Source organism: Trichosurus vulpecula, chromosome 1 (genome assembly GCF_011100635.1).
Source record: "Trichosurus vulpecula isolate mTriVul1 chromosome 1, mTriVul1.pri, whole genome shotgun sequence".
Taxonomy (NCBI): domain Eukaryota; kingdom Metazoa; phylum Chordata; class Mammalia; order Diprotodontia; family Phalangeridae; genus Trichosurus; species Trichosurus vulpecula.
In genome coordinates this window covers 425741583-425756905 of record NC_050573.1, presented here as the reverse complement: position 1 = coordinate 425756905, position 15323 = coordinate 425741583, and the positions used below count along the sequence as shown (strand labels likewise).

General features: G+C 36.7%; 1 protein-coding gene across 1 annotated transcript in view; it reads left to right on the top strand.

Annotated features, from left to right (window-relative positions):
* ERCC8 (ERCC excision repair 8, CSA ubiquitin ligase complex subunit) overlaps window positions 1–14881 on the top strand; it is a 62023-nt gene extending 47142 nt beyond the window's left edge. Inside the window, exon 12 of the mRNA XM_036742363.1 lies at window positions 14624–14881. Within this exon, the coding sequence (XP_036598258.1) occupies window positions 14624–14692 (69 nt within the window). The 3' untranslated portion in view covers window positions 14693–14881. The remainder of the gene's footprint in view (window positions 1–14623) is intronic.
* Window positions 14882–15323: the final 442 nt, after the last annotated feature.

Here is a 15323-nt window from a genome sequence, read left to right as displayed (position 1 = left end):
ACAGATTTTCATACAAATACAAATTAGAGTACTTAATTACCATGGCTTTACTCTGACATTATCTAGGTTAAGCCTAGGTAACTAAAATAGTGGTAATAGCATTATACAGATAAGACAGGGAAAAGCAGGTTTTTAAACGTTGATGTGTTTTTTTTGGGATATATTGAGTTTGAAATGGCAATAGGATGTCTCCAGAAGGTGGTATTTTCACCAACAGTTGGAAACAAGGATCTAGTATTCCAGAATGATAGAGCCAGACTTGGGAGGCAGGCGTTTGCACTGAGTCATCAAGTAACAGCTGGTGATGGAGTGAATGGACTTGCCCAGAGACAGGTTTGGAGAACCACTACTATGGGAGTAGGGGAAAGGGTGATAAAGAAACTCCATAAAAGGAGTGGTCAAGGAGGTAGGCATGTGATCAGGAAAGGGCCAAGGAAGAGAAGAGTTTCAGAAAGGAAGGTGTGATCAGCAAATGGAACATTAAGGCATATACAAAGATGCCAGGAAAGATGAAGAGGGTAGGGGGAGGGAAGGGAGGGAAAGTAGGGGTGGGGGGAGATAGAATTAGTGATTATGGTGTAACAACAATGCTACTTGCTGCTACTGTGTGTAAGACCATTAACATCAGCACACAGGAGGGTTACTAGCACAGGTTCTTTGATCTGCTTTTCTAAGGAAAGCAACTTTAAGGGTTTTACAATCTCGCTTGAATTAAACATACATATATCCTTCACTTAGTTCAGGGGAAAAAGTCAACACCCTGAACTTCAGAGAAAACACAAACAGAAATTATATAAACAGAGCAAAGTAACACGAATCAGCAGACAGGCTTCTAGCTGTCTGTCCAAGACATTACATACGTAGTTATCAGAGAGAGAAGCACCAACAGCTCAGTTTTTCAAAGCCGGGAGGCTCCTTAATGGCTACCCAGAGTTTCATCTGGTCAAATCACATGACACTTCCAGTGAGTGAGCCCCAAGCAAGATGCTAACCTCAGAGTATATATATACTTCTTCAGGGTCAGAGGGCTTCACAACCATGTGAATCAAACCCATGTGACTTAAGCCTTCCTGTGACTTAAGCAGGTCATCAAAGACTCCCGATTTAATCAAAGACTCTTGATTGAAACAAAGGCAAGACTCAAGGGCACTTGATTGCCTTAGTGCTGAGAATCACTCCAAAACAAAAGACAACAAAAAGTCCCACTTCACTTGCCATTACATATGGGTTCATTGATCATCTTCAGGATAACAATTTAATTAGAATGAGAAGAAGTAGACTGTAAGGAGTTGAAAATTGAGTAGTTAGTCAGGAAGTGGAGAAAACCACTATAGACTAGTATTAATGGGAGATTTTTCAGTGATGATGATGTTGATGATTTTTTTCGGATAGGAGAATTATGGGTTATTACAGAATATTATGAAAATCCTAGGCAAAAGAGCAGGAGCCAGGGTTAGATTGAAGATGGAAAAGAGAGATGGAGTAAAGATGATGATGATGATGATGAAGAACATGAGCTTTAAAGTTTTGGGCCTCACAGCAGCCCAGCATATAGTATGCACTTAAATGCTTTTTCTCTTCCTTTCCCCTTCTTCAAACAAGATGCTCCATCTTCCAACTCCAGGCATCTTTATTGGTTATTCCCCCTTGCCTGGAATTCTCTCCCTCCTCATCTCTTCCTCTTGCCTTCTTTCAAATCTCACCACCTTCTATAAGAAGCCTTTCCTGATCCCCCTTAATGCTAGTGCTTTCTCTCTGTTCATCAACTCCAATTTATCCTATTTATAGCTTGTTTGTACATAGTTATTTGAGTGTTCTCACCCCGATTAGACTGTGAGTTCCTTGAAAGCAGGACTCTTTTTTGCCTCCCTTTGTATCCCCAGCACTTAACACAGTGCCTGGCACGTAGTAGGTACTTATTAAATGCTTGCTGGCTAAAAGACAGATATATAAGCAATTTAGCCATGTAACAGCTTTCTGTGATATTGTAATAATACCTTTATGTTCTTTAGAACCACAACAGTAACTTATTTTGCAGGAGTCACTTAAAATTTCTTCATCTCAAAATTTCTCTACGTCTTTATTCATTCTCTTCCTTTTAAAGAGAAAGATGTAGCCCCTCCTCCTTTCAAAGCTTGATTATTCTACTAGATCTTGCCTTGGATAGTGCGTATGCATAGTGAATAAATAGTGTATAGTCCACCTGCAATTGGAGTCTGGAAAATTGACTTAAATCTTCCTCTGATTTAGCTAGGTGACCGTGGGCAAATTCCTTACTATATCTGAGTCTCAGATTCATCACTTCTAAAATGGTGACAATAATATCTGTAAAATATATACTTTAAACATTCAAATAATATGGCCAGCTCATCAGAGTTGTGCTCTCTATAGCAGGGCTTGAATGCTTGGCAGTTTAGTTTGAGAAAGGACCTCAGTATCTGGTACCATATCCTGCCAGGTGATCTTCAGAAGCTTCCTAAGACAATTCAAGTGGAAACAATTCAGTTTCCTGGCATGGCACTAGTAGACTGTCCAGATTTCACAGGCACATAACAATAAGGTCAGCACAATGGCTCTGTAGACCTTCACTTTGGTAGTCAGCCGAAAACCTCTTCTCTCCCATACTTTGCGTCAGAGCCTTCCAAACACTGAGCTAGCTCTGGTAATGCATGTGTCAACCTCATTATCAATGTGTACCTCCCTAGAAAGTATACTGTGAAGGTAAGTGAATTTACCTACAGCATTTAATATTTCTCCATTTTCTGTAACCAGTGGTTCCATATATGAATAGTGTGGTGCTGGCTGGCAGAGAATCTGTTTTCTTGGTGTTAATTGTTAGGCCAAAATTAGCAGAAGCAATATCCATACTTGGTCACATCTCAGTCTCAGAGGCTGCATTGAGTGCACAATCATCTACAAACAAAAAGTCTCACACACCACCTCTCCTTCCACTTTAGTCTTGGTTTGTAGCCTTTCCAGGTAAATAATTTACCATCAGTTTGGTAGCTTACCTTGATGCTATTTTCATCCTCGTTGAAGGTGTCTGACAACATCACTGAAAATATCATACTAAAAAGCATGGAAGTAAGCACACAACTCTGCTTCAGTTCATTGGTGACTGGGAAAGTGCAAGAGCATGGTCTGTTATCTAGAACCTTTGCAAGCTGTGCCATGGTGTACAGTACTTATGGCATACAATACTTGTGAACTTCTCCAGGCAACCAGATTTTTCCATGATCTTTCACAACCCCTAATGAATGACAGTATCAATGGCCTTGGTAAAAGCAATGAGCATTGTGTATAGACCTCTGTTCTGCTCTTGGCATTTCTCCTGGAGTTGTCAGGCAGCAAACATTGTACTAACTATTTTTCAGCCCTTTCTGAAGCCACACTGGCTCTCAGGTAGATGGCCGTCTTCCAGGTGAAAGATCATTCTATTAAGGAGGACTCTAGCAAAAATCTTGCCTGCAGTGACTAAGAGAGAGATCCCCATGGATTGTCACGGACCAACCTATTTCCCTTTCCTTTATAGAGATGCACAATGGAGGCTTCCGTGAACTCCTGTAGATAACCTCCTCTTGCCATATCACCCAGAGGATTTCAGTCAGCTTTTGTATGAGAAGTGGACTGCCCCCACCTTCCACTCCCACTTTCCCCCTTGTAAATCTTAGCTGGAATAGTATCAGCACCAGGTGTTTTGCCACAGAAAAGGAACCAAATGGCATTCAAAACCTCTTCTTCAGTTGGAAGTTTGGCTAGAGAGGGATTAACTTCAATCTGAAGTGGATGGTCAATGGCTTCGGCACTGGTTGACAACAGTCTGTTGAGAATGCTACGGCCAGTTTGAACTCAAGTCTTCCTGGGCTCATCCAGTTGCCTCATTGAACCTAACCCCTTCATTCTATAGAGGATGAAACTGAGACCCAGAAAGGTGAGGTGCCTTGTCTGGTAGTAAGCTGCAGAGCCGAGATTTGAACCTTGGTCTTCAAACTCCAAATAATGATGATAGTAGTAACACTAACTAGTATTCATGTAGCATTTTAAGGTTTACAAAGTGCTTTACATATTTTAACTTAGATGAATTGGCCAGGGTCACACAGCTAGTAAGTGTCCGAAGCCAGATTTCAATTCAGGTTTTCCTGACCCCAGAACTGGCACTCTACCCACATAGCTCAGTGATCTTTGCACTTCACTCTTCTGACTCTCCCCATATATACTTGGTCTCATTCAGTTCTTTTCCTTACTTCATCTTTTTAAATTCCATTTCATTTCTCTCACAGTACATGTCAGGTTCTAAGGTGTTAAGAGTCCACATGTGGTACTTCTCTTATTGAGAATGAAAATGGCTTGATGTATGAAAAACACTCATACATTTGTTCCATTTTCATCTTTAATTGTCTTCCTGATAATTTCACCTTTGAATGCTTTTTGAATATTATTTGAAGGATGCTACCCACTTTGGTGTAAGTATGAACTTAAACAATATTTCAGTATATGAGGAACAGAAAAGAGGATTATATATGAAATGATGATGATTTTATATTCCATAAAGATTGTTCATATAAATTTAACATGGTAGTAACAAAATTGCCCTTTTAGTATCTTTTGGACTTCTTTTTGTGTGTTTTTTGTTTTATCGATGCTCTTTCTTTCTTTTTTATCTTTTGATGCCCAGTAACTCACAACTTCCCTCTCCATACCATCAAAGCTGTTCTAACAAATATATACATGATGATTGGTGAAGTCTGAAAATCCATATTTCATTCTTGCCTCTATTTCACCATCTCTCTGCCAAGCAGTGAGTAGCCTACTTCATCATCAGCTTCTTGTAGGCATGTTTGGTCACTGCAATGATCAGACTTCTGTAGTCTTTCAAAGCTCTTTTCTCACACCAGAGATTTATTTTTGCATCCGTTAATATTTGCTGTTTACTGAAGTAATACCACTCTTTAATCTTTAGCCGTTCCCCTTAGCATGATGCCTTACAAATGAGTTTTTATCCTGAACTGGTATTACCTTGACTTTGATAGCAAAGAGATCAAGTGTTGGTTGCCTAACTTGGTTTCTGCGCCCTTTGGACCTCTTATTTGTGGCTGCTGCTTTATATTGCCTAAACAGGAAATGATAATAAAGTCGGTATCTTTTCCTTTATATTTCCTATTTTCATATCATTGTCTTGTTTGAATAGATAGCCTATTGAAGCTGTTATTATTATATGCAGTAATTTCTCACCTTTAACTTCTCTTTAATTTTCTTGACCTTGATCTTTGTGCTAACATACTTATATACTGATTACATAGCCGATCTTAATATGATTTCCACATCAATCATTTCCTGTCTGTTAAGACAGACATTTTCTCTTTCTTTTCTTTCTTTTTTGAGATGTTGTTCAGTGCAGGCCCTTTCTAGCACCTTTTGACTCACTCCTGGAAGAATAAATTCATTGAGAATGTTCAGTAGGCTTGCAGGGTCAGGGGAGTGAAATATTGGCAAATTCTTATTAGAATTTTCCTACTGGCTTATCTTTTACAACAGATTTTTTTTTCCAGAGTAGTGTTTTTACTTAGGCTTATCACAAATGCTTTAACTCAGTATAACCAAGTCTCTAGTGAAATGATAATTTCATATTGCCTTTGGGAGTACAAGCACCAGCTTCTTTGGTTGATTCTCTAAGAAGTCCTTTGAACCATCTTTCCTTTTAGTTACAGCTTCCTTTTATCTAGTAGCCTTGTGACAATATCAGTACTAACATGATTCTATTTTTTAATAGTATATTTGTAATCAATCATTGTACAAAAAATTCACATTTAGAATTCCTACGATTAAGTTCATCTTTCTAAAAACTGTGATTGTCTAATAGGTCACCATAAGCAAAGAATTCATCACCTGATAATCAACCTGCTGGTGGTGAGTGAAACTCTCCATAATTAGCAAGATTTGTTTGTAGACATGAGACCTTCTCTGTTTATTCACTTAAAATATAAAATAAAAAGCATGTTTAAGTAAGAAAAAAGGCATCAATTCTGAGTTATCTTTAAAAGATCCACTTATTAATCTAAGAAAGACAGTGTTAGTGCACTATGATGAACAAGATGGAAGATATTGAAAAGAGTAGCAAATAAAATAGAATTTACTTCCTATTTATATTCTTGACATATTTGCTTTGTAAAATAAAGTATCATATTTATTGATGAACTAGAATTTGGGGGCAGGCAGGTTAGATTATGTAACTAGAAAACTGCCTAATACTTTCTTACCTCTAGAGCTTTGCTAAGAAAGAAGATTTAGTCCTTAAATGGTTTCCAGTTCAGGTGCAGTGCTTATCATTCAATCCAATTTCAATTAATTTTGTGAGTCATTATAATAAATTATTTATAAGATCAATTTCTAATGAGTTTATTTTCTTCCCTTCTTTTGAATTGCTAGAAAAATCTGTCATTTTAGGCTAGATTGTCTTTTATAAAAAGAACACTCTTCTGAATGAATAGTCTTCTGAGTTCTAGGGCTCTACTTTAAGCTCTCCCACTAACCATATGACCTTGGGCAATTCTCTTATTTCCCTGGACCTTCTTTTCCTGATCCATAAAATGTGTGAGGTAACCTAGATCAGTGGGCTCCAAATTTTGTTAATTGTGCATCCATTTTAATAAAAAATATTTTCCATCATATACCCCATATGTTTATATTTATGGATTATATTCATATACTATTGTACTAATAGATTGGAATGGAAAAACACTTAAGTGCTCACTATGTGCCATTCATTGTGTACAACTAGAAAAGTGAGTTAATTCCAGTTCTTAAAGAGCTCATGTTCACTTTGGGTGAGACAACACATAAGAGAGGTCAACTGCAGGTATGGTAGTCCTTGGGGTGTGTCGGCAGAGAAGGTAGCAATGGCTTTAATTATCCATGTCCATCCCATGGCCAAGGGCCTAGAGCAGCCATGCCCACAACCACTGGGAAAGATAGATCCTGTTGGGAGCAAGAATCTAGCTGGGGCACTGGGGAAGGGAATCCAGTGCTAATCTGGTGGATTCTGCCCTCCAGAAACCAGAGTACTAATAATTATACATGTTATAAAACTTAAACATATACAGTCATTTTAAAAGAATGAGATAGAAGTGAAGTAACATCTGATCTTAGAATCAATTGGGAGCCACTGGAGTTGGTTGAATGGCATGGTCATACTTTCACTTTAGGAAATTCACTTTGGCAACTGTGTGGAAAATGTATTAGAAAGAGGAGAGATGGGAGGCAAAAAGAACAGTGTCCTGAACTAAGGTGGTAGCTCTGAGTCAAGAGACTCAGGATAAATGTTGTGGAGATAGAAGGGTCTAGATGTGGCAACTAAACAATTATATCTAATCAAATGTAACTTGGTAGTGGTAGGTGATCTAAATTTTGTGAAACTAGGTATCTGGAAGATGGGTGTGTCCTTTACATGAAAAGGAAATTAGGAAGAAGGGTGAATGAGTTTGGGGGAAAAAAATAATGTAATGAGATCTGTGATTGGGTTACCACCTGTCCGTACTAAGAAACTTACTCCAACTTACCCAAAACATATTTTACCAGTCATTGCTTGGGACACAGAGGTCACTCTTTCAGGGATGCTTGCCTAACCACAAGGTGATCTCAGGATAAAGGGGTGGGTATGAGTGCGATGGATTTTCCCAATAATACCTGCACAGCTTCTCCTGTGTGTGCCTGGGGAATATAGTGAGGTTATAACTGCCCAGGGGAGTTGATTACTGACTCAAAATGGAAGATGTTGGTAGTTCACATAGCTGGGGGAGGGGATTGAATTGGGGAGTGTTCTAGAATAAGGATAGGTGTCGTTTTTGAGATAAGCCTCTAGCTATCACTGGAAGAGTGGTATGTTGCTAGGGTATGGTGTAGTCAGCCCCAAACAGCTTGCAACTTAGGGGAGTCAATTGTTAGATTTTCAATGTGAACATTTACATCTAAGAAATCAGCAAATGCTACACATAAGAACTTGATTTTTTTGTTGATTGTCTAAACTTAAGAAATTGATAAAGAAAATATTAATGATACAATGTGTATAAACTTTTTTTTTTTGGAGAGCTCGTTGTTAAATATTTACCAGCACATCCTTGTATGTGACCCATATTTCCACACTGACTCATTCACATTTTCTGAGGTCAGGCTACAGCCCCTACTTTGGAGATCACTAATCTATAGAGCCCTTCTACCTTTGAAATTCAATGATATTAATGAGTCTAATTTCAGTATCTTCTCTGTTTTTAGTTTCTACTCTTAATAGTGCTTCTAGTACATTAATGTGTCTTGATTCTTGTCTAAATTTTAAAATAAATCATAATGGCATATGTAATATTTCCACCCTTTTTGTATACTAATGCAGTATCATAACATATCAAGATCTAAAGTGAGACTACAAAGTTATGAAACTGAAATGGAAAGCAGGAGTGAGATTATTGGAATTGAGGAAGTGAAAGAACTTTATGAACTAGGTATTAGAAGGGATAACATGAGTATTGATTTCCTGGGGACTTTGGTTCCAGATGGTGATAAAGGTCTTAAAGTCATTTAGGAAATTAATAGAGTGACATGAGAAAAAAGAGAGTATGAACAAATTGTACAGACTTCAATGGAGAGTGACAGAAGAATAGTCTGGAGACAGTAGATAACAAAAAGTTTTCAAATACCCCTCATCCAGGTCTTGTGAATCAGGAAGAGTGGGAGAATGGGTAGTCACCTGTGATCTGGATTACAAAGGATATGGTATCTCCAGGAGAAATCTAGGTTTCACTTAAGAAGATTGAGGAATTGTTGAAGAAAAGTTTTAAATTAATGAAGAGTTTGTTAACACTAGAATTCATGTTCCAGAGAGTCCAACAAGCTGAGCTAAGAAAAGAGGCAAGCCAGGGTTACGTAGGACTCATAAAAATGAGGGTTGAGGAGAAGGTAACCTGTATCTTCCAAGTAGTATGTCTCTTCTGTAGATTACTGGGATCAAGAAACCAGTTTAATGAGAAGTAGAATGAAGTTGTTTGTATGTAATAGCACTTTTTTGATTTAACTAGCTCTAATATTTAAGATGAAATATAAAGTACTGTGTAATGTGAAAATTAATCTGGCCAAAATCTGTGGGATAAAATGTAAAAGAGACAGTCTGGAAGTAAGCACACATGAGTTTTTTCTTGCTGTCAGTAATCTTCCTCCAGTAGTGGGAATCTCTAAGTCAGAGCTGGAACAGTTTAGGAACTTTTCTTACGTAGTTCTAAATTTGCTTTTCATAATGATTGAGCCAATTCACAGCAATACTAGCAATGCGTAAATGTGTGTTTCTTTTCATATTCCCTCCAGCAGTGAGTTTCCCCGTCTTTTAGCGTCTTTGGTGGCATGAGGTTATAACCTCAAAGATGTTTTCATTTGCATTTCTCTGATTATTAGGATGGTTTAACACTTTTTCAGGTTCTTTTCGATGTTTTTTCATGTCTTTTGAAGTTTTTTAAGACTAATAAAGTTTCAAAGTACCCAATCTTCCAAAATGATTTGCAGGTTACTTTTAATGATTCACTTTGAATGAATGCATAGTAATGAAATGCCAATTTGTTCATTTATTCATTCCTTCAACATTTATTAAGTATCAGTGCCATTCAAGGACTATTCCATCAGTCTCAAGCTACAGTAGCATATTTTTTTCTGCTTTTAAAAATATAGTCTTGCTCAACAAAAAATCATTTCACCAAATAATATTAATTAGTTATCTGGACACTGCTAAATTTTTGAATTAAAACCTAGTGTTTGAAAGAGTAAAAGTGATAACAATTGACAACAAAGTTAATAATGCAAATGTTCACAATTAGAAACAAATCTTCCTTAGTTAAATTAAATTTTACTTAGGATGCATTTAAAACTAAATGTATTTGTACAAAATAAAAAATGAAGTAAAATTTGGGACAGAACAATATTTGTTACTATAAAATGTATTCATGCATTTAGTTCCTAAATGAAAATAGCATTATTTAAGCAATCAGGATGAAAGAGAATTTTTGTAGTAATATATTGCCTGTGTGGATGTTAGCATTTTGCGCAACTATTGACTTAATATATTTCATAGCTAAATTTGCAACTGAGATACTTGGCCATAGTACTGAGCTTGTGAATTGTTTTGTCTTGGCCTTATACCAAATGAAAGGGAGGAAGAAAGCACATGTTGATGAATTTTCAAGTGGCTGGCCAAATGCCACATGACTACTTACAGATTTTAACACCTGTCTAATTTGGTTTATTATGGTTTGATCAGTTTTAGCATACAGCTGCCTCAAATGAGTGAATTTTCTACTTTAAAAAAAAACAAAATGTAGTCAAATAATTTAGGTTAACCATTTACTTTACATTATTATTTAATAAGCATATCCCACTGTGCTAGAACTACTATATATATTAAATCCAAGTTATAACACAGTAGACCACATTAAATAGCGTAAGAATAGCTTGCCAAATGAAAACAATAAAAATAAATTAAAAGTAAATCTACTGTGACTTATGTATAAAAAGGATATTGGAAGAAAATTAAATTGCTTAATTTAGTAAAAAGCTGTGTGCCTCTGATGGTTTCTGTTTATTTCCCAGTTACACAATTATATCAGCACTTCTGAGAATAAAACCCCTTTTCCAATGCTTACTCGAAGACATTTCACTTATAACAACAGCAGAAATAAAGCAAAACAAGCAGAGGATAGAATAGGAGAAAAATAAAACAAGTCATACTTGATGGCTTTCAGTTTTAGGCATGAAAACACAATCTTCTTGTAAATTATTCTGATTAGATTATTAAAACTTCACAGTGACATTCATTGTCATATGTCATAGTATATTAAAATGAATTAGGGTTATATCTATTAGCAGTTTTTACTTTGAAAGATTCCTAAGGGTACAGGCATTATAGTAGGAATATGGTTATCATATAGGTATGTATAAACAAAAAGCCACCTACACAGGGCCCCACTTTCAATACTACATTTGAATTTCAAAACTATTTAGACCTTTAGGAATTTTTACCATTAATTGGCTCTACCCACATTCAGCAGCCCCATTGTTTCACATCTTTCATCACCCCAATCTCTTTGGGCTACACTTTTCACCGAGGGTAAGAACAGAACCACCTGCCTACTTTAAGTCTGCTCAGAAATTTTCAGAAACCTAAATTTCCACCTTAAAAAAATTAAGAAGCCAGAGGATGGAAGCTCTCAGTTCTCAAATGGATCTGCAATGTCATCCATTTGAAAGTTCCCTCTAATGATGCAGATAGAAAGTCATCCCAGCCTCCTCATCCTCTGTAATTCTTGTCCATGTCCTCTTCAAGTTGGCCACATGGGCTGTAGCTGGTAAAAGAAGCAGCAAATTAATTAAATTTATTTCAGATGTTGAGCAGATGCCCATTGAAATTAGGAGAATGTATGTAACAAATAAACTGTTTTGCTCCATTGTAAAGGGATGGTGTTTTTTCAATGTCATGAAGTCATGAGGATTGAGATTGCTAACATTTCAACTTTGTAAATCAGGTAATATCTGTACTGATAGTAGAAATTACACTTTAAAATTGAAATGGTAAAGAGATTTCTGTAGTTTTTAGGTCTAGACTACATTAATGAATACTCTAAAGTAGAAAACTCACCTAAAAGATAGTTACATATAGAATTATTTAACTACAATATATCTGTATACACCTTATCACAAAGATATTGACAGAACTGAATATTCTAGATGCTTCCTGACAATAATGCCCAAAACCCCTGAAAAGCAAACAATTCCCTGTGCTTTTTAATTAGCAATTTAAAAGTAAGATGCTATTTATCCCAAAGAGATCATAAAAAGGGGAAAAGGACCTACATGTACAAAAATACTTATAGCAGCCCTTTTCATGGTGGCAAAATACTGGAAATTTAGGGGATGCCCATCAATTGGGGAATGGCCAAACAACCTGTGGTATATGAATGTAATGGAATACTATTATGCAATAAGAAATGATGAACAGGCAGATTTCAGAAAATCCTGGGAAGAATTGTATGAACTAATGCAAAGTGAAATGAGCAGAACCAGGAAAACATTGTGCACAGTATCAGCAACACCATGTGATGACCAACTATAAATTACTCAGCTCTTCTCAACAACACAATGATCCAAGACAAGTACAAAGGACTCATGGAGGAAAATGCTATCCATATCTAGATAAAGAACTGAAGGACTCTGAATGCAGATCAGAGGATACTTTTTTCATTTTCTTTATTCCTTCTCATGTTTTTTTTTTCCTTTTGATCTGTTTCTTCTTTACTGTGATTAATATGGAAATTTTTTACATGATAGCACATGTATAAACTATGTCAGACTGCCTACCACTTTCAAAAGAGGGGAAGGGAGGGGAGGGAGAGAGAGGGAGAAAAATTTGGAACTCAAAATCTTGTAAAAATGAATGCTAAAAAATTTCTTGACATGTGACTGAGGGAAGAAGTAAAATACTAGTGAACTTTTTAAAACATGTCAGGCAGCTTTCTCTTTGTCCCACAAGTAGTAATTAAGGCTCAGAGGTAGGATTTGAAAGTAGATCCTCCGACTTCAGAGCCCGTGTTCTTTCCAATGTTCACCAAACTTTGGACTTTATATTATATATGCATATGTAGAATGTTTTGTTAATATCATTATTATTAATAATGTACATTTATGTAGTGCTCTTTAGCCTACATGTTTTACCCCAAATTCTGGTTGAGGGCAATCATGAACCAAAAGGAGCTGATGTTTTCCATAGCCCCACAAAACAGCATCAATCAGTATAGGTCTGAAGCTTGGTGGGAAGAGTATGGTGAAGGGAGAGATGATTATTGCAGGGGGTTAAGAAATTAACTCAAATCATTATAAAACACAGTACCATATGATCAACACTTGTGAGAATTCCAAAACAAAGTGCTGTGTGTTGGGCCCAAGTCAGCAGATTGTTAACATCTGTTGGAAATTAGGGAAATGGGGGTGGGAGGTGGGAGGTGGGAGTGGGAATATTTGAGTGGACTTTAAAGGCATTTAAATGAGTATAAAAAGGTGGGTATGGAGAGGAAGACCATGACCAAAAGGCACAGAGGGAGAACACAGACAGTGTTTGGGGGCCAAGAGTAGCCCAGTTTGACCAGAGTGTAGCATATATGGAAGGAAATAAGACATAAGACTGGAAAGGAAAGGGGATAAATGGTGGAGAGCATTGAGTGTTGGGCAGAAGAGTTTGAACTTCAGTTGGTAGGCAGCAAGAACCCACAAAAGATTTGTGAACAATGAAATCACATAGCAAGATCTGGGTGTGTGGAAGATGAGTCTGGCCATTATGTGAACATAGACTCAAAAGGACGAAGTTAAGGCAGACTGGCCTGTGAGGTGATTATCAAACTAACCCAGGCATGTGATAAGTTTATTCTATCACATTGATGACCATGGGAAAAGAGATGACGGATCTTCTAGATATTTTTTTTGTTTAGTCATTTTTCAGTCTAGACTTTTTATTTCCACCCAAACCTTGTCCTTCAAATTTGTCTTTATTGTTGTTGCTCAGTCATTTGTCAGATATGTCTGATTCTTCATGACCCCATTTAGGTTTTTCTTAGCAAAATACTGGAATGATGGAGGTGCCTCGGGCACATGGAGTGCCATTTACTTCTCCAGCTCATTTTAGAGATGAGGAAACAGGGTTAAGTGACTTGCCCAGGGTCACACAGGTAATAAGTGTCTGAGGCCAGATTTGAACACATAAAGATGAGTCTTCCTTACTCCAGGTCTGGCAGTATCCACTGCACCACCTAACTGCCCTTTCAAATTTGACTAGAGAGGATATACAGGAAGAGGAGTCTTTTTTAAAAATTGGATCTTAGGGTCACAAATCTAGGGATGGAAAGGACCTCAAATGCCATCTTAGCCCAACTCCATTTTATAGATGAGGAAACTGCATCCCACAAGGAGGTTAAGTAACTTCACTGAGATCACTCAGGACATGTAAGAGGTCAAATTTGAACTCAGATCCGCCAATTCCAATGTTCATTATTTTAGTCGTACCCTGCTTTTGTTCTTTTGTTTGTTTTTACCAAAAACAGTATTTCCCAGCTTGACTATGCTCTTGATCCACCCAATGAGGCAGCAAATCACTTTTTGCTAATTTCTAAAGGTCAAATCTACTCTCCCACAATGGGGATCCCTCTCCTTTGAGGACAATCCAAAAGCCATAACGAGCTTTGCATAAGAGGAGCCCCACAGATATTTTGAACTATAGCAGCATCATTGAAATCAGCATGCTATTAATGTCCAAGGGGATAACTCTAGAAGAGACAGTATTCACTTGGGTGTATAAGTTTTGGTGTGTGTATGTTTTTTAAATAAGCTATATTACTTGATAGTCTCATCTTTTTGCCTACAACTATTTTTTATGCCTGTGTAAATTTTCTCTTTTAACAGTTTAACTTGCTTTTGAATTAGAGAATCTTCTTTATCAACTTCATCTTTTGTGTTAGCAGTTAAAGTATACTCACATCTCACTTGCTACTTTCTTCTGATCATAGTAAATTAAGGAAAAAATAAATGAGAACTTTCCTTTTCTTTTTAGGTTGTATCTCATTCACAGAAAAATCCAGCTTTTGAAGATGCATGGAGCAGCAGTGATGAAGAAGGATGAATTTAAATTATTTGATAGAATAAAAGGGACTTTATGCTCTCCATTTATAAGAATGTGGAAATTTAGACAATTTTCTATTGTCCAGGCATTTTATAAAGTTGTAAGAATAAAGTATCAGCACATGGAAATGTTCTCTTTTTTTGTCTTTGTATTTAAGTTCAAAATGAATAAAAATGAAATTAAATTAAAAAAAAATAAAGTACCAGATAATGAGATTGCCTTTCATTGCTTTACATGCTTCTCTTAAGAGAATAGAAGGTGTGCTGAATTTGTGACCTGGACTCACATCCTAGATGTTTGCCTCTGGGCTGGCCATTTGACTTCACTAAACCTCAATTCCCTCCCCTAAAAAATGAGGACAATAGTAATTGTGCTCTCAGTCTCACACAGTTATTGTGAGGAAAGTGTTTTCTAAACTCTAAGGTAGTATAGAAATGTGAAGCATTATTATGTAGATATCATAGCCACAGAAGGAGACTTGATTGACGTTTCTCAAACTAACCAAGAAGAGAAAAAACAGTAGTCAACATTTTTTGAATGGTGTACACTTACTGAATGACTGCCAAGCACTGCATAAGTTTGCAGCCCTAAAAGAATTTACAACCAAATGATGGAACTGCTTACAATATAA